Source organism: Malaclemys terrapin, chromosome 10 (genome assembly GCF_027887155.1).
Source record: "Malaclemys terrapin pileata isolate rMalTer1 chromosome 10, rMalTer1.hap1, whole genome shotgun sequence".
NCBI classification, from domain to species: Eukaryota; Metazoa; Chordata; order Testudines; family Emydidae; genus Malaclemys; species Malaclemys terrapin.
The window spans coordinates 71,276,133-71,297,323 of NC_071514.1; the positions used below are offsets into that span (position 1 = coordinate 71,276,133).

General features: G+C 41.7%; 1 protein-coding gene across 8 annotated transcripts in view; it reads left to right on the forward strand.

Moving 5' to 3' along the window:
- LOC128844201 (acyl-coenzyme A synthetase ACSM3, mitochondrial-like) overlaps positions 1–21,191 on the forward strand; it is a 25,559-nt gene continuing 4,368 nt past the window's right edge. Inside the window, exons 1-13 of one of the 8 annotated variants that reach the window (XM_054041705.1) lie at positions 1–145; positions 2,872–3,147; positions 5,203–5,413; positions 7,664–7,871; positions 9,320–9,463; positions 10,354–10,510; positions 12,820–12,899; positions 14,354–14,477; positions 15,024–15,104; positions 16,227–16,328; positions 17,606–17,733; positions 17,872–17,971; positions 18,501–18,620. In XM_054041705.1, coding sequence (XP_053897680.1) covers positions 2,926–3,147; positions 5,203–5,413; positions 7,664–7,871; positions 9,320–9,463; positions 10,354–10,510; positions 12,820–12,899; positions 14,354–14,477; positions 15,024–15,104; positions 16,227–16,328; positions 17,606–17,733; positions 17,872–17,971; positions 18,501–18,620 — 1,677 coding nt within the window. In that variant the 5' untranslated portion in view covers positions 1–145; positions 2,872–2,925. Of the gene's footprint in view, positions 177–818; positions 1,124–2,871; positions 3,148–5,202; positions 5,414–7,663; positions 7,872–9,319; positions 9,464–10,353; positions 10,511–12,819; positions 12,900–14,353; positions 14,478–15,023; positions 15,105–16,226; positions 16,329–17,605; positions 17,734–17,871; positions 17,972–18,500; positions 18,621–21,191 lie in introns of those variants that run through there. The other 7 variants (XM_054041702.1, XM_054041703.1, XM_054041700.1 and 4 more) reach the window with 7 other exon arrangements.

A 21,191-nucleotide genomic window follows, 5' to 3' on the forward strand; every position in this document is an offset into this window, starting at 1 on the left:
CGTGCTTTATCAGTGCACAGCCGGAGTCCCTCGGGAGTTGTTGGTGGGAGGGAACAGGATATCCTGCACTTTCCACCTCGCTTCGGAGTTGTGCAGAAAAACATCAGCTTCTTTCCTGTGTGTGCAGGATTTGGCAGCCCTTCGTGTGAGTCTGGAGCATTCATGCCACGTTCAGGGTTAGCAGCGCACTGTTATCTGTGTGTCTCTGAGGGACATGGTGCGTAGCAGGGACCCCAAACAAGGGGCACTAGGCACAGTAACACAGTAGGACACTGTGTGGGATGTTGTGGGAGTCATTACTTTAGCACAGTCAGTGTGGTCTATTACATTAAATCTAGTTAAGGGCTGATATGGTCTAGTTAAGGTTTCTGATGGAGATCAGCTAGGACAACTCTGAGAGGCCCCTCCAACTGTGCGAGGCAGTGGGGCATTTGGGTCTGAAACGACAGGTGTCTCTTATAATGAGGATGATTGAAAGAGGTGCAGATAAGGTTTGGTTCTGGGGATGGCAAAGGGGGACTGAACCCCCTGGGGAGCTGCCAGGGATATTTTTGGTGTAGTGCCAGTATTAGTTTTCCTCTCATCTGTGTTTCTCTGCCTTGTTCATATTCGGTCCTCTTTCTCTGGCTTTCCCACTCTTTTACATAAGTGAGTGTCTCCTGTGTCTCTTTGTAGCTCATGTGCAGGTTGAACGCCACAGATCAGTTTTGTCCTAAACCGCCTCCTTTTCCTTAGTTGGTGCTTGTTTATTCAGTACAAACATCATTGAACAAACTTGGCATTGCATACTGTGTTTAACCGTTGGGTAAATATTTATCCAAGTAGAAGCTTCCAGCGTTTCCAGATTTATTGCTAGGTTTTGGTCTTTGGATATTGGCGAGTCCTTCACTTTGGATCTATTATCAGGAAGTTTTTAAAACTTCTCCCTCTTGTGAGGATGAATTTTGCTGCATGTGTTTCAAGGAGACGTTTAAAATCTCATTGCTTGACATCTCTGCTGGCCTCATTGAGGAGTTGTGTCCATCAGAAGCATGGCCAAAGGTTATTATGCTGCGCCTGGCAAACAGGACAATGCTGCTCCTTGCAGAATACAGTCAAGTTACTAAACATATTGCTGTACCAGGTAATGTTCTGGCTAGGCGTTAACTCACACAAGACTGTTGGTGCACTCTGCAGAACAATGTGTTCCCTGCTATTTTTCAATCTCTTACATTCTGGCTTTGCAGTGTCTATTGTTTATTCAGATTACACTCAACCAAAAGGCATGGTTAATGTGATTGGACTGTCAAGTATGTTCATGTATTTGCAAGAGCATAGCAATACCAGTGCCTCTCAATTATACATTGCAATTGAAATATTAGCAGCTGGAGTATGTTTTTTTTTTTTAATGTGAATATTAATACCCATGAATGATGCGACATTGACAGCTCTGGAGACTAGAGTTTCAGTGCTCAAGGGATGCAGAATCAGGTCCTCAACTGCAAATTCACCAATGAGTATAAATGACTCCTAGACAGTTTTGTATCCAAGGTTTAAACACGTGGTTGTTTCAGAGATTTCATGCTGATATTTTCCTTCTGTCTCTGTATACTGGTCTTTATTGGTCTCTCTGTGATGGTGCCCCATGGGTCCAGGATTTACAAGACACTGCTGTAGCAATCCCAAGGGTGGAGCATGACTATCTCCAGGCTGTCCAGCAGACATAAATGAATTAAAAAGTGCATCCTCTGTGGCTAGCCCCCTCTCCCCATTCTAATTCCTTCCTTCTACCCGGTGGTAGAATCGTTTTCATGTGCATATTGAATCCCCTAATTTATTGTTAGGCATTTTTATTGTGGTTTTCAATTCTAAAGCAGAATCAGAGTCTTCTCTTATTACCACTTTTCATTCCAAGTGCAGGGCTTCAAATATATAGGCACATAGCACAGTCTAGGGGCAGAGAGAAAGAATGACCACAGGTGACAGATGGTAGTAACGTTGCTTACTGCAATACTGGAAGGTGCACTTAGCTACTACAGTGATGAGGGCAGTATATGAACCTGTTTAGAATTGATTTGTTACTTAGTTCTGCTTTCCATGAATAGCTACTTCAGCTTGTGAAATACTAAAAAGAACAATCATTATAGCAAGTATGCATTGATCTTTTTTGAGTCATTCCACCTCTAGACACAGGCTGGGGACTGAACACTGATCACATTTACCCTGGAAAGAAGATAGTATTCCAAAATCTTCCCCACTCTGCCTGATTTTGTGCTCACTTACATGAGTTTTCCAACAGTGCAGTTACTCATGTACCCTGGTGTGAGATAAAACAGTCCCTCTGTTGCTAAAACCTCTTACAAGTGCCATCTTTGCTTGAGGTGCCGCTGCCTATACATCTGGGGTTTTGCCATGACCATGTATTCTTCTTGACTCTGAAATACCTATGAATACATGGTTCATTGAGGGGCTACAGGGGTTGTTTTATACAAGTGGCAATGGTTTAATCCCTGCTTTGGTGACTAATGCAGAATGCTAGTTTATGAGTCTTCTCCCGCTAAACACTGACACACTTTTTAAGCAAAACCAGTGAGGTAGGGGGTGGCAGTTATCAGGGACAGCTGGAGCCTGTGATAGGTGCTCTTCAGCCCTACTTGTTTTCTGGTTGGAGTGAAGCAGAACAATTGCAGTAAGAGACCCTCATAGCACAACCAGCTTATACATTTGTGACAATATTATAACAGTTCAAAGTGAGGGGCACATGCTAATCCAGGTATTTTTTTTATTAAGAAAGTGCATTATAATGTTCAATTATTTCATAATTGACCTATAAGGACATTTTAATTCTATTTTGAAACCACATGGCAATTGTTTATTTTGTGTGTCTTTCAGATAGATGGTCCACAAAGACTATCCTGACTACAGAATAACCTGAAAGGACCCATTATGGCTTGTGCTGTCGTGCAGTTTTTACTGAAAACCCAAAGCTTTAGGTTCCGGTGGACTCCCTTGACCGCATCCTTCCGATTCTCTAAAAAAGGCTACAGGGTATTGGCTCCTCAGAATTTTTTAAACTATGAATCCTTAAAACAACAGTACAAACCAGAGGTGCCAGAGTACTTCAATTTTGCAACCGATGTGCTGGACAAATGGACTGAAATGGAAAAGGTAACATTCCTTTAACTTCCTTATGCTAAGATTTTCGTGTTAGGTATCAGAGGAAAAACATAGTTGGCAGAAGCAAGTGCTATTACTTCCTGGCTACAGATTGGTAACCCTCTCAGTTCAGAGAGGCAATGCCGTTGGAGTATAGGACTAACAGCCAGGAATTCCCAAGTTATAGATGCTACACTGCTTTTGGGCCCTCTCTTATAGCTCTTGCTTACTTGAATAGCCTCCCTGAGTGCAATGAGACTGTGAGCATGAGTAACAGAGAAAAGAGGGTCTTGTGACTGAGACGCTCCCCTGAGACTCAGAAGATCTGAGCTCTGCCACTGTCTTCCTGTGTGAGTTTGAGTAAATCACAGAGGGCTCGTTGACACTTACAGCGCTGCGCCAGCGCAGCTGCACCACGGTAGGTAGAAGATGCTACCTACACCAATGGGATTGCTTCTCCTGTTGGCGTAGGCACTCCACCTCCCTGAGAGGTGGTAGCTATGTCGACAGGAGAAGACCTCCTGTCAACATAGTGCTGTCCACATCATGGGATAGGTCGGTATAACTGCATCGCTCAGGAATCCACACCCCTGAGCGACATAGTTATACTAATATAAGTTGGTAGTGTAAACCAAGCCCTAACCTCTCTGTGCCTCAATTCCCTTCTGCAAATTTCACTTGCTACCCTTCATCTGTCGTATCTACTTAGAATGTAAACTCTTCAAGTCAGGAATTATCTCTGTGTGTATGTACAAAACCTAGCACAGAAGGACCTCAGTCTGGATTGGGGACATGACTATAATATAAATACTAGTAATAGGTAGAAGAGATGCCGGATTAGACCCATAGACAAATCACAAATTCTCTGTGTCTCAGTCTTTCTGTCGGAAAAATGGGGGTGATAAAATTTATGGGGGTGAATCATCACTATTGCATAATATGAGGTTATCATTCTTGGGAAGTAAAGACAACTTTTCACAGGATGCAAGCAACATTTTTCAAGAATCAACATCTGAAGAAAAGGTCTGTGGCCAAGGAAGGAGGCACAGGATTTCTCCTTAAAATGCACAAATAAAAATCTACTCACCTTGTACCGATGCCTGACAATTACACATTATATTACTTTAAATGGAAATTGTTCTTAGTATGTACAGATCTCTGCCACTCCAGTGAAGATCTCAGCTAGCACGCTAGGCATAACCTATACTCTATTTCACTAGGAGGGTGGTGAAGCACTGGAATGCGTTACCTAGGGAGGTGGTGGAGTCTCCATCCTTGGAGGTTTTTAAGGCCCGGCTTGACAAAGCCCTGGCTGGGATGATTTAGTTGGGAATTGGTCCTGCTTTGAGCAGGGGGTTGGACTAGATGACTTCTTGAGGTTCCTTCCAACCCTGATATTCTATGATTCTAAATAACACTTGGTCCCTCGATAGCAAGTTTTAGCCAAGGATTTCAATGCATCTTACAAGCATCAGTTAATTTATCCACACAACACCCCAACACACACAGTAACCTCTGCTGACAAATGGAGAATCAGACTCAGAGAGGTTTAGATCTGCATTTTCAGAAGGAGTTTATGATTTTGGCTGTTTAGATTTTTGGACCTTTGGTCTAATTTAAAGAAGTGCTGAGCACCCCCCACTGCAGTTGAAGTCAGTATGAGCTGCGGGTATTCCACCCGCCTGAAACCCAGGCTGTAGGTATCTATCTGGGTACAACCCCCCAAACATTGAGGCATCCAAAATTACAGGCCACTCTGGAAAATATAGGCATGGCCAGAACCAAAGTGACCCTCAGTTTTCTGCACTAGCCATTGTGCAGCATTTTCTCATTATCTAATGTGTTAGCTTCAGGAAAGGAACTTGACATCTATAGACTATTCTAAATCTGGGGTGAAATCCCAGCTCCATTGAAGTCAATGGCAAAACTCTACAGATTTCAGTGGGGTGAGGATTTCTGCCTTTGTGTATAAGAAATGAACATTCCTCTGTCTTGGAAAGTTGGACTTGAGGGACGGTTACATGCATATCAAGCTAAGCACTTACAACATGCCGTGTCGTTCATTAGGAAGGAAAGAGGCCTACAAGGCTAGCCCTGTGGTGGGTAAACGATAAAGGCGATGAGGTGAGGTGGAACTTTGAGGAGCTTGGATTCCGCTCCAGAAAAGTGGCCAATGTCCTCTCTGAGGTATGTGGTCTGCAGAAAGGAGACAGAGTTATGCTGATTCTACCCCGGATACCAGAATGGTGGCTAGTAAATGTGGCTTGTATGCGAACAGGTTAGTAAAAATAATAGGAGTTATGAATGAAATCATCAATAATCAGTAATTAATGAGGTCAAAACTACAAACACATCCATGATGAGAAACACCAATGCTGTACAGCTAAAAAATGCTTTTAACATCAAGATCTGTCTTCATTTGTACTATTGGATTTTCAGGCATACTTTACTTCTCCCATTAATAAAAGCCTACTATCCTATGTGCCTGTATCACTGTCCACTGCTCATGACAAACTGCAAATGTACCCATCATATGCTCGCAAGAGCAATAGCACACATTTATATTTGTTTGTCTGGCCAAGTTTTTGCCACAGGGTTTGTTAAATATTTAGGCTTTTCTAAGTCTGAATATTTAATAAAACCCAAAGTATCTCAGTGCCACATGGACATTAATAACTTATCTCACAACACTCCTGTGAGGCAGAGGAGTATTATCCATATTTTACAGATGGGGAAGTGAGACACAGAGAGTTTAATTATTTCAGTGGGAGGCATGGGTGCTCAGAAAATCAGGCCCTAAGTGACTTGCCTAAGGTCACAGAGGAAATCTGTGCTAGAACTGAGGCCTTGTCTACACTACAGGGGAAATTCAATTTAAGTTACGCAATTTGAGTTATGTGAATAGTGTAACTTTGTCTGCAGTTGATTTAGCAGGTCTTCACTAGACCCGCTAAATCAACCACCGATGCATCGATTGCCACTCGTTGATTCCCCAGTAAGTGTAGACAAGCCCGTCGGCTCTCCTGAGTCCAAGCCCAGACCATTATCCACAAGTCCGTCCTCCCTCTCTAGTATAACCAATCACATATCTAATAATCTATATATATCTATCTATCTGCATATAGACACAGGCTGCTGGTAGAATAGGGTCTTTTATATAGGGCTTTTCTCTATGTTGCTAATTGGTTCCCATAGTAAAACATATGAGATATATGATGAAGAATAGGAATGGAAGGAAGATACTGTTTGAAGGAAGAAGGTGAAGCTATCAAACTCCTAAGAGACATTAACCCATCCACTCTTATTAATAAATATTCAACCCATCCAGGGGTGAAAGTAACTTAAAGGACTTACCGGTACTCTGGAGTCCTGAGCAGGGGGCATGGCCTCAATCGGAAGAGACATGGCCTCAACCAGAAGAGGCGGGGCCTTTAAATTCCCGGGGCCCTTTAAATCAAGATTTAAAGGCTCTGGGGCTCCGGCTGCAGCTGAGTCTTTAAATCACCCCCGGAGCTCCCAGATGCAGAGGCGGCTGGCAACCCCAGGGCTCAGGGGTGATTTAAAGGGCCCAGGGCTCCTGCCACTACCACAGGGGAGCTCCGGGCCGTTTAAATTACCATGGGAACCCTGCCGCCACTACCCCAGGGCTCCGGCAGCAGGGCTCGGGCGACGCTTTAAAGGGCCCAGGGCTCCCCGCAGGGGCTGGAGCCCCTGGCCCTTTAAATCACCGCCTGAGCCGTGGCGCCGCTATCCTGGGGCTCCGGCAACCGGGCTCGGGTGGTGCTTTAAAGGTCCTGGGGCTCCGCCGCTGCGGGGAGCCCCGGGCCCTTTAAAGCGCTGCCCGAGTCCCGCTGCCAGAGCTCCGGGGTAGCAGTGGCAGGGCTCGGGCGGTGATTTGAAGGGCCTGGACTCCCCGCAGCGGCAGAGCCCCTGGCCCTTTAGGGTGCTGCCCGAGCCCCACTGCACCGCTAAGGCTCCTGCGGTGATTTAAAGGGCCCAGGGCTCCCCGCAGCGGCCGGAGCCCCGGGCCCTTTAAATCACCGCTGTAGCCCTGCCGCCGCTACCCCAGGGCTCTGGCAGTGGGGCTCAGGAGGCAATTTTAAGGGCCCAGAGCTACAGTTGCTGCAGGGAGCCCCGGGCCCTTTAAATCACCAGCAGGTCTGGTCCATCACAGCCTACTGGTTCTTGCCGGTACGCCGTACCGGGCTGTACCAGCTTACTTTCACCTCTGAACCCATCATTCTTACAAGTCTATCACTTTCATATGAGGGAAATCTTTCTATTACTAGTTTCTCTTATCCCACTATGCTAAAGACATTTTGTGTGATAGTACTTGCTAATTTATATTGATCCTAATTTATAATTCAGTCTGTGAAAAAGCAATATATGTACAAACACAGAACCAAATCCTATTCACAGACATAACTTCTATGCTAGTGGATCTATTAGTAAGAGTGAGGTGGGAAGAATTTAGTTAATAGATTTGTACAATCCTATTATTAAATTTTAAAGCTGGCTCCTCCTTTAGGAACTATCCTTATTCCTGGGACAACACAGTTGACAGCAAAAGATATTCTCCATAGAGTACAAACATCAAAGGCAAAGTGTATTATCACTGATGATGTTTTGGCACCAGCTGTAGATTGCATTGTGTCCGAATGCCAGTCTTTGAAATTCAAGCTAATTGTGTCAGAGGACCAGAGGGAAGGATGGCTGAACTTTAAAGACCTATTTACGTGAGTAGCTGCCACTGTCAAAGTGCTGCAGTAACATGAAAGAAAAGCCTGGTGGCTGGTTTGTTAATGTTGAATATGGTGAAATATTTTCATCTCTTTAGAAGGAGGAGAAATGAACATTGGAAAAAAATACCAATGAGCATGTAATTCTATTGACTGTTAGGAACCAGAAATAGGCCAGTGCCCGTTTTGTTTGTATTTAGTGTGTACGAACTAGTATTTAACCACAAAATACATGTTCAGGCAGCATTTCCCCAGGGGTGGAACACCCCCCATGGAGGATGCAAGGGACTAGCTGGGGGTTGTTGGCAAAGAACATTGGCAATGCTAGTTTTCCCCATGCTGCCCTGCTAACATAATGGGGCTAAAATGGGGGCAGGATTGGTTTTATTTTCCTAAAAGCAGGAGCACCGCCAGCTTTTTTGCCGCCCTAGGCGGTGGAAGGTCCCGCCCCTGAAATCCCGCCCCCGACAGAGGCGGCGGAAGGTCCCGCCCCCGAAATACCGCCGACGACTGGGGCGGCCGAAGATCTGGCCGCCGCGGTCACCGCCCTCCAAATGTTAGCGCCCTAGGCAACCGCCTAGGTCACCTAATGGGTTCCGCTGGCCCTGCCTAAAAGAGTGGGGCTCAGTTATTAAAGGCTTGGGACATGCTGTATTCAGATAATAACATTGATTCCATGGTCCCAGTTCACAAAGGTGTGAACATACTGATCAAAGGCTCACACTCAGTTCTTCATAATTAGGCTAACGCTTTCCCTGGTATAACTCACTGCCCCAGCTCGGCTGTGCTTACTAGTGTTGTGGGTGGGTGGAGCCAAGGTACTCTCCCACTTATTTCCTTGGCATATGGCCAGGCTCTCTACTGGGTGTGTGATCCCCAGCTTGAGGACACATAATCGCGCTAGCTTTCATCAAGCTAGAGTGCTAAAAATATAACGCAGCCACTGAGGCACAAGCGGTGAGATGGGCTAGCTATCCCAAATAAGTGCCCATCAGAAACCTTAGACACATACTTAGGGGCAGGGCAGCTAGCCTAAAATTCTATTTTTAATGCACAGAGCTGGGAATCACACCCCTAATTCCAAATGTAGACATCCCTTTTAGTTGATTACTATCACAAGATTTTCTTTTAATGTAAAATTTTAAATGCAGATGGTGAGAGAAAGAAAAAAAGGGGAAAATTGAAATGTAAAGTTTGCAGTTTGTTTGTTTTTTAAGCCAGATCTCATGCCATCTGACCTGTTAATAGGCAGCCAAGTTCTGCGCATTATCCTTGATACGTAGTCACACTTCTCTAAAGATAAACCTGGGAAAAAGCTACTCCCTTCAGTTCAGATAAGCACCGTCTCTTGTAACTCTGCAAGGGTTATTTTATTTGAACATCATCTGGGATCCATAAGTTATATTTTTTTACTTACTTTATTCACCATCTTGTATTTTTTAAAGAAACGCTAATGCTGATCATAGGTGTGTGACCACGAGGAATCAAGATCCAATGACCATCTTTTTTACCAGTGGAACAACAGGGTCTCCAAAAATGACTGAACATTCCCACAGTAGTTATGGCATTGGACTGACTGTAAATGGAAGGTATGGATCATAACTGCTTTAAACCACATGGGTATTTCTTCAAAATGGTCACACGGCAGCAGTGAAGGAAGCATAGCACTTCACTAATATCTCTCTGTTTCAATAGCTTAGAAAATATCAAAATTCCATTTAATTCATGACAAGATTATTGTTCCAGGAGACAAGAATTAATTTGAGTAATTCCACTAGCCAGTTAAGGTTACCTTGAATCAGAGCACTGGTATGTAGTTGCTTTTCTTATCTTAAAAAAAAAATCCAAAACTATCTATTAAGAAGGGAACCAACCTCTCCTACTGGATCTTCAAAGAAGCTCAGGTGATTTATAAACCATCTGCAAGGACCTTTATAAAGAGAGAAAGTTTGTGGATTTATAAGGTTTATAAAGGCATGGGTTTATCACAGCATATGAGAAATGTACAGAACATCTCCCACAAAAACAAAATAACTTTATGAAAGCTCAGATTTGCAAATGGGATATTTTACCTTGGGAAAATAACATTGATACTGTAGTACATTCCACTATGACTGGCAAGTAATCATAGATAAGAGAAAACCAAATAAAAGTAAAGTAAAATGAGAAACTCTTACCCCCCGAAAAACAAACTGAACAAAATCCCCTACAAATTCACAAATATGAATTCAAGATGCTCTGTTTTGAGACATCATAAGCCTTTGTACTGGTACAATATTTTAATGAAAAAATGCAAAGCTAATCTGTAATAATGACACAGTGGCCATGTTTGGTGGCTTACTCTTGTTTGGGGTTTCAGCAGTTCGCTAACCTCAATTAAGACAAGATAGTGACTGTTTGTCCCAGTAATATTTTTGCTGTTATCATTTTTATATGTATTCTGTTTAAAAAAAATTGTTCACAGATTTTTCTTTACCAGGTACTGGCTGGATTTAACCTCCTCCGACATACTCTGGAATACATCAGACACAGGCTGGGCAAAGTCAGCTTGGAGTAGCATTTTTGCACCATGGATTCAGGGGGCATGTGTGTTTGTACATAGCATGCCACGTTTTGACCCAACCACTGTCCTAGATGTAAGTTACAAGAACAATGGCATTTTCCTAACAGCATGGTTTTCCTCCCTTGCTGCTCTTGCCCAGATGTTCACCTCTCCCACTGCACAGCAGACAACATGCTCCTTGGCTGCAGCTCTTTACCGAAGAGGTCACCAATCACATTTTAGAAGTGATATATATTTATATAGGTCCTGATTCAACAAATTGCTTAAGCACCCGTTTACCTTCAATTAGGTGTGTGAATCACATTGGCATCAAAGGTAAGCATGTGCATAAGTGCTTTGCTGAGCAGACCTTATAGTTAGGGCTTCTGATTTGAGGTTTTCACCAATAAACAGAGATAAAACACCCCCAATTTAAAAATAAAAGAAAGAACAAGATATCAGTGTTTATCCAGTAAACACCAGAAAAACCCTGGAAATGCTTACTTGTAACTAAGCGCTTATCTATTTGGAGCAGTCATGTGACTATGGGGATGTGATTTCTAAAGCGCGCTACCGTATTGTGCAAACACCTGTCAGGGATGGTCTAGATAATACTTAGTCCTGCCTTGAGTACAGGAGACTGGACTAGATGATCTCTCGAGGTCCCTTCCAGTTCTATGATTCTATGATTAATTGGTCTGTATAGACCCTGCTGGTGCACACTAAAAGTTCCTTAGTGCATGTTAATGTAGTGCCGTTTGAAACAGTACTATGTTAAAGTGCATTAGGGAACATTACAAAGAGATTACTCATTACAGTCTATACTGCTATACTGAGCAGAGCCCATGACATTTTTATTTGTTATCATTTTTTGTTTTATTTTTTGCGGATTTTCTTTTCTTTTGTTTGATTATGGGAGGTCTGGGAGGGGTGGGGGGCTGGGTCCTCCCTCTGGGATGGGAGGTCCAGGCGGTGTCAGATCTTTCCCCCAGGGGGTCGGAGGCTGTGAGGGGTGTTGCAGAGAGAACTCACCCTGTACTCACCCTGCAGTAGGAGCCTCTCTCCCACAGGCCTGGGCCCAGCTCCCTGCTCTGTGCATTGCAAGCTGGTGCACAGAGGTTACAGCGCCACTCAGGTTCGGCTCAGACACCCCTTTGTCACGACAGGGAGACTGCCAGCCAAATTTGAGAGAGGGGTGCTGCAATCCAACATGCCAGGTCACAATGCCACTTACTCAAATTTGGCCTGTCTCCCCCATGTCATGTTGGAAGGGCAAATGGGCCAAACCTGAGTGGTGCTGTGACCCTGTGCTCCAGGTTGCAATGCTCCAAGCAGGGAGCTAAGCCCAGCCCCATGGACAGAAGTCGCAGGAGTAAGTATAGTATGCTGTTTTTAAAATTTTTGTTGTTTTACATTTGAAAAAATATGGGGCTCTAACACTGAGTAATGTACATAACATACATTACTCATTACAATATATACAAAGAGAAAGCCCCAAGACCCCTGATTTTTGAATATCTACAGAAAACTCAAAAATTGCTAAAAATAAACCCTGAAAAATGAAATAAATAATCCCCCAAAACAAAACCCTAGTTACAGTGCATGATTCTGCAAACATTTACTGTTCGTCATAAAGTGAAGCGTACACACACAAGCATTTGCAGGACTGGAACCATAGTTTGTAAAGCACTTTAGGATCCTCTGCAGTGTTATTATTACACAGTGAACAAAGTAGTGTATACATGAGCATCTTGTATGGCATTTCAATCATGAACTGTAAATATTTCAACACTGAAGAGTGGAGATGATACAAGACTGAGTTTTTTAACCTTATAAATTGGCATTGGTATTATATTTTATAATATCCTGCACATACAACTTTGGATGCTATGAGAAACAGCCAAGCATCATTCACTTCATATGGGATATTCCACATCCCTACTACTATGGTCTCCTTACTGAAGCTGCACTTATAAGGTAGTGTCCTTAACATTGCATATCCTTTTATTAATCTGATTGCTGGAAAACACTAGCTAGCGTCAGAATATTTGGGGAATGTTTTACAGATGATACTTTTGGTTCCAATTGTTTTCTGAGTAATACGAGCTGTAACTGTAAGGAAATGCTTTGAGAATGCAAACCCTTCTGTGACAAGATGCTTGGAATGTGACGCTAACTATAAAAGCTATTTAAAGACGAAAAAGTATTTAGGACTTCAACACTTGCTGTATTTTCAAGGCTAGTCAGCATAATGTTCATGTGTTTCATAAATTGGTTGGCACTATTACATTCATAAATACATAAATATCTTACATTTAGGTTTCCTTGGGAGTAAAATAACTGTGGGAAGCATTGTTATTTTTGGTTGCAACATTTAGACAGTTTTTATTTTAAATTCTTTAGACTTTGTCCAGATTTCCCATCACAACCTTCTGTTCTGCTCCAACTGCTTATCGACTGCTTGTGCAGCATAATCTGACCAGGTAAACGATGATCAAAATATTTTATCATATTAGATCATCATATTTTACCAAAACAGTAGCCAAATTCTGCTTTTAGTTTGGTTAAGTTACTCAAGGTTTACAATGGTACAACAGAAATTTTGCTGTGTATTTCTCGATGTCTTGAATTTTATGTATTAGAAATAAAGTCAGAGTACCATAATATGAGACATGGGGATAATATAACTCCCACAAATTTAGCAAGACTTTGAAAAGCAGTTTAGCAGCACTGACAGTACTTTGAGTTTTAGTATTGGAAATATACTTTTATAATCAGATCTTAAGCTTTGTTTTATAGTCCGAGTTTATAGGAAGACCACTTTGATAGGGCAATCAAAATATTTTCCCCCATTACTGGTGTTCCTGGAATACAATAACTACCAGGTTATGTTTGTATCAAATTGGTTTGACTGAAATGTACAAGGATTGGTGATTATGACAATGCTACTATGGCATGAATAAGCTTTTGATAAAATCATTAGGGCTCAATGCCAATACTCTTCTGTATTTTAAGATCCTATTGAAAGCTTAGAGTAAGAGACTATTTTACCTTTAACATCTTGTAAAATATGGAACTTGCAGTTTTACGTGCATTCTTCCACGATGTGCCAAATTTATCTTCAGTTTAACTTCATGCAATTACATTAAAATGAACTGGGCTCAATAAATATTTTATGTATATTCTGTAGGAAGGAGACATGATAAAGGGATACAATAGTGAATGGACAAAGAAGGTAGATCAGCCAATTCTAGTCACCCTTTCTAGAAATACAAGATCAAGAAGCCATTTCATGAAATTGGAAGGCAGCAAATTGAGATTCTGATCATGTCGGTGATTCCACACAGGTGCAGCACTGACATGGAGCCCTACTGGCTTCAGAAGAGCTGTGTGTGGGTACAGGGGTCTGCGTACGCAGAGCTCCAGTGTAGTCAGTGTGGCTCTGCATAGGCACAGGAGTCTGCTCATGTGGAGTCACTTGCAGGACTGGACCATTAAAACTAACAACAGGAACTACTTTTCATGCAGTGAACAATTAGCCTGTGGAACTCATTGCCACAAGGTATCATTGAGGCCAAGCGATGAAAAAAAGACTTTATATTGCTATGGATATGAGAGGCTCCACAGCTACGGTAGTGAGGATTTAAAACATACACACAAACGAAAAACAAGAGTTCTGGAAGGATATAAACCCTCATGCTTCAGGGCATAAGCCAACTCAGCAACTCATGTCATTTAAGATCTGATTATCCCTCCCCCCTCAATTCCTCTACAGAATCAACTCCTTTTGACACATTTCTACTAAAAGAAGAGACACAAAGAATCTAATCTGCCTTTTATTTGTATTTCCTTACTGTGGCAGTTTTAACCCCTTTAAATACTTTATATGTATTTCCTTACTGTAGCAGTTTTAATCCTTTTTCTCTTTCATACAAAGCTATAAATTCAAGAGCCTGCAGCACTGTGTGAGTGCAGGGGAGCCAATCAACCCAGAAGTGATGGAGCAGTGGAAAAGGCAAACCGGGCTGGATATCTATGAAGGTTATGGCCAGACAGAAACGGTATAGTCAGATGCTTTAAAAAACACAGAAGTAAATTCCATTCAGACTGCTAAGAAAATACGTTTGAAAAAATAATATACAGTCATGTCATCTTTCAGAGGGAAAAATCAATTGTAATATTAAATGATGATGGAAAAATCTAGTTTTAATAAGTCACCCAGAAAATTAAGGCCTTTATCAGAAGCCCATTTAAGTCAGTGGAAGAACTCCCACTCCAGTGGGCTTTGGATTGGGACTTAATACTTCTGTGTTTTTTAAAGCATATTCCTCTTTATCACAGGTGAAATTCTGCCTTTGTTAAAGATTTACATTCACAACTCACATTCACTTCAATTGGAGCTATAAGCACAATTCTGAGGGCAGAATTTGGTCCCTAGAAGTTTACTCAGTGAATGTATGATTATAATGAAGCATTCATTGTTGTTTCTCGGAGAGGTTGCTATATACTGTAACTTTATTTGCCAGACTAGTTGAGTATATTAAATATAAATTAAAAACTGAATACATGAGATCGCAGAGTTTACTTCTAAAAACCTTTTGGTGCAGGTGCTGGTTTGCGGAACTTTCAAGGGAATGAAAATTAAACCAGGTTCAATGGGAATGCCGTCTCCAGCATATGACGTTAAGGTATTGTGCAGCAGATCTGTAAGCCCTAGGGACCTTTTTCTCCAAGCAAGAAGGTACTGATTTCTCCTCAGGGAGGCTCAAGCAAGTTTAGGGTAGACACAGAGAGGATTTTCCCCCCATGCTGAATCATTTTCAGTTTAGCTCTCCAGAAAGTCAGATTCCTCTTATGTTATACAAATTTTCATTAGATAGTTTGTGAAATTTCTTGCTTGGTCCCAGGTAGAGATAAGCCAATCAGTAGGGGAAACAAAAAACAAAAACAAGCCCAGGCTGCATTCAATAGTTACACCATAGGGAAGGATGATATGACAATGAATGAGAAACTCTCTCTAGAAAAATGCATATGATGATACATTGAACTATACATATATGTTATCTGAGTGATTGCACTACATCCCTACACCAGTGGTTCTCAACTAGGGGTATGCACCCCTGGAGGTACGCAGAGGTCTTCTAGTGGATACATCAACCCATCTAGATATTTGCCTAGTTTTACAACAGGCTACATAAAGGCACTAGCAAGGTCAGTACAAACTAAAGTTTCGTACAATGACTTGTTTATACTGCTCTATATACTACACACTGAAATGTAAGTACAATATTTATATTCCAGTTGATTTATTTTATAGTTATATGGTAGAAATGAGAAAGTAAGGAATTTTTCAGGAAACAAAAGAAAAATCAGACTCCTGAAAGGGGACTACACCAGTAGTCTGGAAAGGTTGAGAGTCACTGCCCTACACCAGTCTCAGTGGAAGAGTTAGTTAGAGGATATTGGAAATCAGTATTGTCTACTCCTGACTTGCTAATGCAGGCAAGTCTTTGGGCAACTTTTTGCACTTCAGTTTTCCCGACCGCTCAATTGCTATATACCTTTTTGCTCAGTTGGGTGTTACTAAGCTTAATTAATGTTTGTATAGTGCTTTGGAATCTTCAGGTGAAAATTTATTCTTCTGTTTCATTTAGGAGGGGAAGCTTCTCTTGCTGGTTACAGTCACTTCTATTATTGACTTTTTAAACTCAGTATTTCCAAATAAATATGCAGGTTTTATTAGTTTAATGAAAATTATGGCTTAAATTAAACGCCAAGATAACACCACTGTGTATTTTGTTGGGGTTTAGATTATAGATGAACACGGCAATGCTCTGCCTCCTGGAGAAGAAGGAGATATCGCCATCAAAGCAAAACCTACGAGACCTTTTTGTCTTTTCACTCAATATATAGTAAGGAACTTCACAAATTTAAATTTCACACTTGTTAAATTCCTTATTTTTATATATGTGTAAAACACACAAAAATTATAAAATTCAATTACTATTCAGCCACTGAAACTAGACATTATTATTTGTATTGTGGTAACACCTAGAGATTCCATCCCCATTATGCACGGTGCTGTACTAACACATAACAGAACGATGATCCCCACCTCAAGGAGTTTACAATCTAAGTGTCTGCAAAGTCTCTTTAGCACAGACTATACCCCACAAGTTTACAAAGCTAGATACAACTAAATGGATAAATAATAGCAAAAGATGGAAACTAAGATGAATTGGCAAGGGAGATTTGTTTTCAGACCAGATTTTCACTAAAATGAAAAGTTACAGAAAGGCTGTTACAGATGGCAGGTGCTGCAAACGTGAAGGATGTCACACTAACAGAGCCCGCTCTCTAGAAAAAGTGAATATGATACATTATATGGTTGAAAGGAAAGTAATACTAGATAAGAAGCAATGTACATGTACTTCCTCTTTACTACTATTGCAGACTAAATTAAAGCTAACAAGACTTTTCATTTATTAAAACCAACTGTGACCATGCCATCCCAACAGTGCAATGAGGGAGGGACAGGAAATATCAATGTTTAAATTACCCCCTCTAGCCAATCCAGGAGTCAGTTTAGTTAGCTTTAGAGGGAGCTATATATATCCCCTTTCTTAGCTAGGATTGGTCAACCTAAAACACATCTTTTTTTGACAACTAGGGGGTGGAGGGAAAGGGAGGAGCAGAGACAAAAAGGAAAATAAGAGCTGGGAAATCTTCCCCCAAATAAACTTAATACTACATAACAGACATCTCAGCCCATAATCCTCAAAGGTTCCTAATGTGGTGGGCCAAGATGCATATTTTGGGTAGTTCATTATGATTAAAAACACACGTCTAAAACCTAGTCAAAGACATAACCCACAACAATTATATATTAACTCCACATCTGTTGAGTTTTGCTCTGTTTATTTCATACATTATAGGCTTTGTATTCAATCCAGAATTATGAATATGAACAATGTTTTCCATTCATGTTGTTCATATCTGCTGGTATTTTAATACGTATCACTATGATATGGACTACTCAGCAAAGTTGAATTTTTGCATGCTAAATTATGTTGTAATATAAATTAAAAGCTGGAATAAAATGAGATCAGTTTCTTGCATACATTAGAGTATAATTTCTTTTATTTGCAGAAAGGTTAATGTTTGTCAAATACAATTTAATGTTTACTAGGATGATCCAGAGAGAACTGACTCAACATTACAAGGGAATTTCTATATCACTGGGGACAGGGGGATTGTAGATGAAGATGGATACTTCTGGTTTGTTGGAAGAGATGATGATGTCATCAATTCTGCTGGGTAAGAATTTGTGTGTGCATTCATTACAATGTTAGGACTAAAATAATGCAGATGATGCCAACACACAGTTGTTTTATATGCAAACTTCGCCAACTAATAAATGTATATAACAATAAAAGACTTTTCTTCATTTTAAAGATATCGTATTGGACCATTTGAAGTAGAAAGTGCACTGATCGAGCACCCAGCAGTAGTAGAATCAGCTGTTGTCAGCAGCCCAGATCCCATCAGAGGAGAGGTAAAGGACTTAAGATATCTTATGTGCTTGGACTTTTTATAGAAATAGGTATTTTAAAAAAAGCCTTAAACAGAATTCTGAGGCAGCTGGCTCCTCCAAACAATTGTTGAAACGTTCCATTCACATCAAAGCCCTCAGCAAATTCTTAATGTTCATCTAGACATAGGGGTGGCTGAAGTGGGGCCATCGCTGCATTGCAAAGTAACTGCAATCTTCGCTACATGCCATATCTTCATTTGAGCAGCCATATTGCTTATGTAGTTTTTCATCCTGGGACTTGTAGTCCCTATAGGTTGAAATTGCAAATTAAAGATAAGGATGGCTGCAATTTACTCCACTTCCTGCATATTACACCTATAAGCAGCTGCTGGACTCAAATTGTTAATGGGGCATTCACCTTGGTAAAGGTTTTTGTACCTGCACTGTAAATTAATTACTTTGTAATGTGTCAGCAAGTGAATTTTGTTAAACACTAAGACCTTGTACTGTATTATGTGCATTTTGTTTCATCAACATTTGATCTTTTAAGGTGGTGAAAGCCTTTGTTGTTTTGGCATCTGACTATGTTTCACATGAGCCAGAAAAACTGATTAAAGAGCTACAGGACCACGTTAAAAAGGTCACTGCTCCATACAAGTATCCAAGAAAGGTAAGTGCTTAACCATAAGTATTTTAGATAATTACATTACATTTAGTCAACAAGTGGCATAAGAGAACTTCCATGTACAAAAGCTTTATTATACCCGCCCCCCCCATACAAATCATAAGCAGGCTTGACAGGTTTAGATTTCTATCAGTAAATGTCAGTAAACATTGATTTTACCGTATATATAACCAAACAAAAAACATTTCCATTGAAAATAATCTAAATTTAAAGACCGGCAAAGAAAGAAAAATGCTGCTTGAGAACGAGTTTGATTTAAGCATATTTACTTTGTATATTTTGACATGTGTTGTTGACAGTTTGTTTTTAACAGTTATAAAGCTTAAACTTTTTGAATCTCAACATCTACTATCATTAAATATTGTCCAACCCCCCCCCCCATAATTTCCCATAGCTGTGAAAAATGTCAAAATAAAAATAAAAAGTTTAAAATCGATACTCTTCTGCCCTGTGAAAACTGAAATTGATAAACATTGAAAAAATGCTTAAAACTAAGCATTGATATATCAAAATGATAAAAATCACAAATCAAATTCTGCCATGATTAAAAATAAGAAGCTAACAGAGGACAGGTGAGTAAACATAATTATTCTAACATCTCCCATTTTCAATGTTTATTTTTAGCAAACATATGATATACCCTTTGTAGATGTTCATATACCAGAGTGACAAGGATAGTATAGAAATCCAGAAAAATGGATAGGAGAAAAGGGGAATTAAGAGCAGTAGGACACACAATCTGGAAAAATATATACACTTACTTGGGAGCTGTGGTTCCAGTGTTGCCTGAGAATGGATTCCTATCTTAAATAGGTTCTCTTAAAATTATCCTTTCGTCTTCTCCAGACTCACAGGATTTCATTTTAGCTCTACTGTAAGGACCAATGGATATTTGAAATAGAAATCCTCGCTCTTTGCCCTCTCTGCTACATTTAATAGCAGGTCAACAGCAAATATGTTTGTTTGAATTTCATAGCTCTACCTATCTCCACTTTATATTAAAGAATTTATAGCAATGCTAAATTTGATTCTATGGTATAGAAATAGTGCATAGAAACCCTGTGCTGCAGACTCTAGAGTGTCTATAATAGGCTCTGGGGGAATATTTGCCATTCATATCATTAATCCTCTAATCCAGGGGTCGGCAACCTTTCAGAAGTGGTGTGCTGAGTCTTCTTTTATTCACTCTGATTTAAAGTTTCGCATGTAGGGTGACCAGATGACAAAGATGAAATATCAGGATGTGGGGGGAGAGGGGGGCAAAAAAAAAAAAAAAAAAAAAAAGCAGCCAGCGTGTCCCCCCCCTCCCCCGCCAGGCAGCAGTGGCACAGCCCCATCTCCACCCAACTCTTGGCTCCTACCCCCGATACACCCCCAGACCCTCGCTCCCGGGCCCAGCCTGGGCTCCGAGCTGTGCAGTCGAGCTGTGCTCCGGGCCCCTCCTGCCGCTCCCGGCCCAGCCGCTCCCGGGCTCCGTTGCCCTGGCCCCGCAGCAGAGGCTGCTCCGCTCCGCCCCACCTGGGACACTCGCCCCCGCAGCCCCTCTCTGGCCGTGGCAAGCTTGGGGACCCACCCGGGCAGGGGGCGAACTAGGCAGCCGGGCCTGGCCCCTCCCAGCAGGAGTGTGTCCTTCCCATGCATGTCTCTGCCCCCTGCCTGCTCCACACTGCCCCTGGACCCACTGCGCTGCCCAGGGGGCTGCAGGGCAGAAGCAGCCTTCGCACTGCCCTCCTGGCCCCAGCCTGTGTGCAAGCCTGGGAGGGAGGAGGAATGCCACGTGGTTGGGGAAAGAGGTGGGGATTTGGGGAGGGATCCAATGGAGGAAGGAGGGTGCGGAGTCGGGGCGGGGGGCAAAATTGCTTGTTTGTCCCGCGTCCCGACCAAACATCGGTTGGGACGTGGGACAAACAAGCAAATATCAGGACAGTCCCGATAAAATCAGGACGTCTGGTCACCCTATTCGCGTGCCATACATTTTAATGTTTTTAGAAGGTCTCTTTCTAGAAGTCTATAATATATAACTAAACTATTGTATGTAAAGTAAATAAGGTTTTTAAAATGTTTAAGAAGCTTCATTTAAAATTGAATTAAAATGCAGAGCCCCCCAGACCGGTGGCCAGGACCCGGGCAGTGTGAGTGCCATTGAAAATCGGCTCGCGTGCCGCCTTCGGCACGCGTGCCAGAGGTTGCCTACCCCTGCTCTGATGCATTTAGCCCACATGCATGTATTTTGATGTTTGCACTGAACAAATCTTACTTTTCCTGCAGGGTGCATAAGGCTCATCCTTTAGCATTTCTGTTGCATGGAAGGGGCAGAACACTGAAAGCCAACATAGATTTGCAAAGACTCCTGGGTGGTGGCATTGCGTGATCTGTCATAATACAGACTCCCCAACCACAGATCACCCTCACGATAAGGAGGGCAGAAAAGCTGCAGAGGTTACTGAAACCTGAGGCTGAAAAGCAGCTACAGAATGGCCACACTAACACTCAGTGACTTGCAGTGGCTAGAAGGAGATCCTGTCCCAAAGAGCTTCCCAACACAAAGTTTAGTTA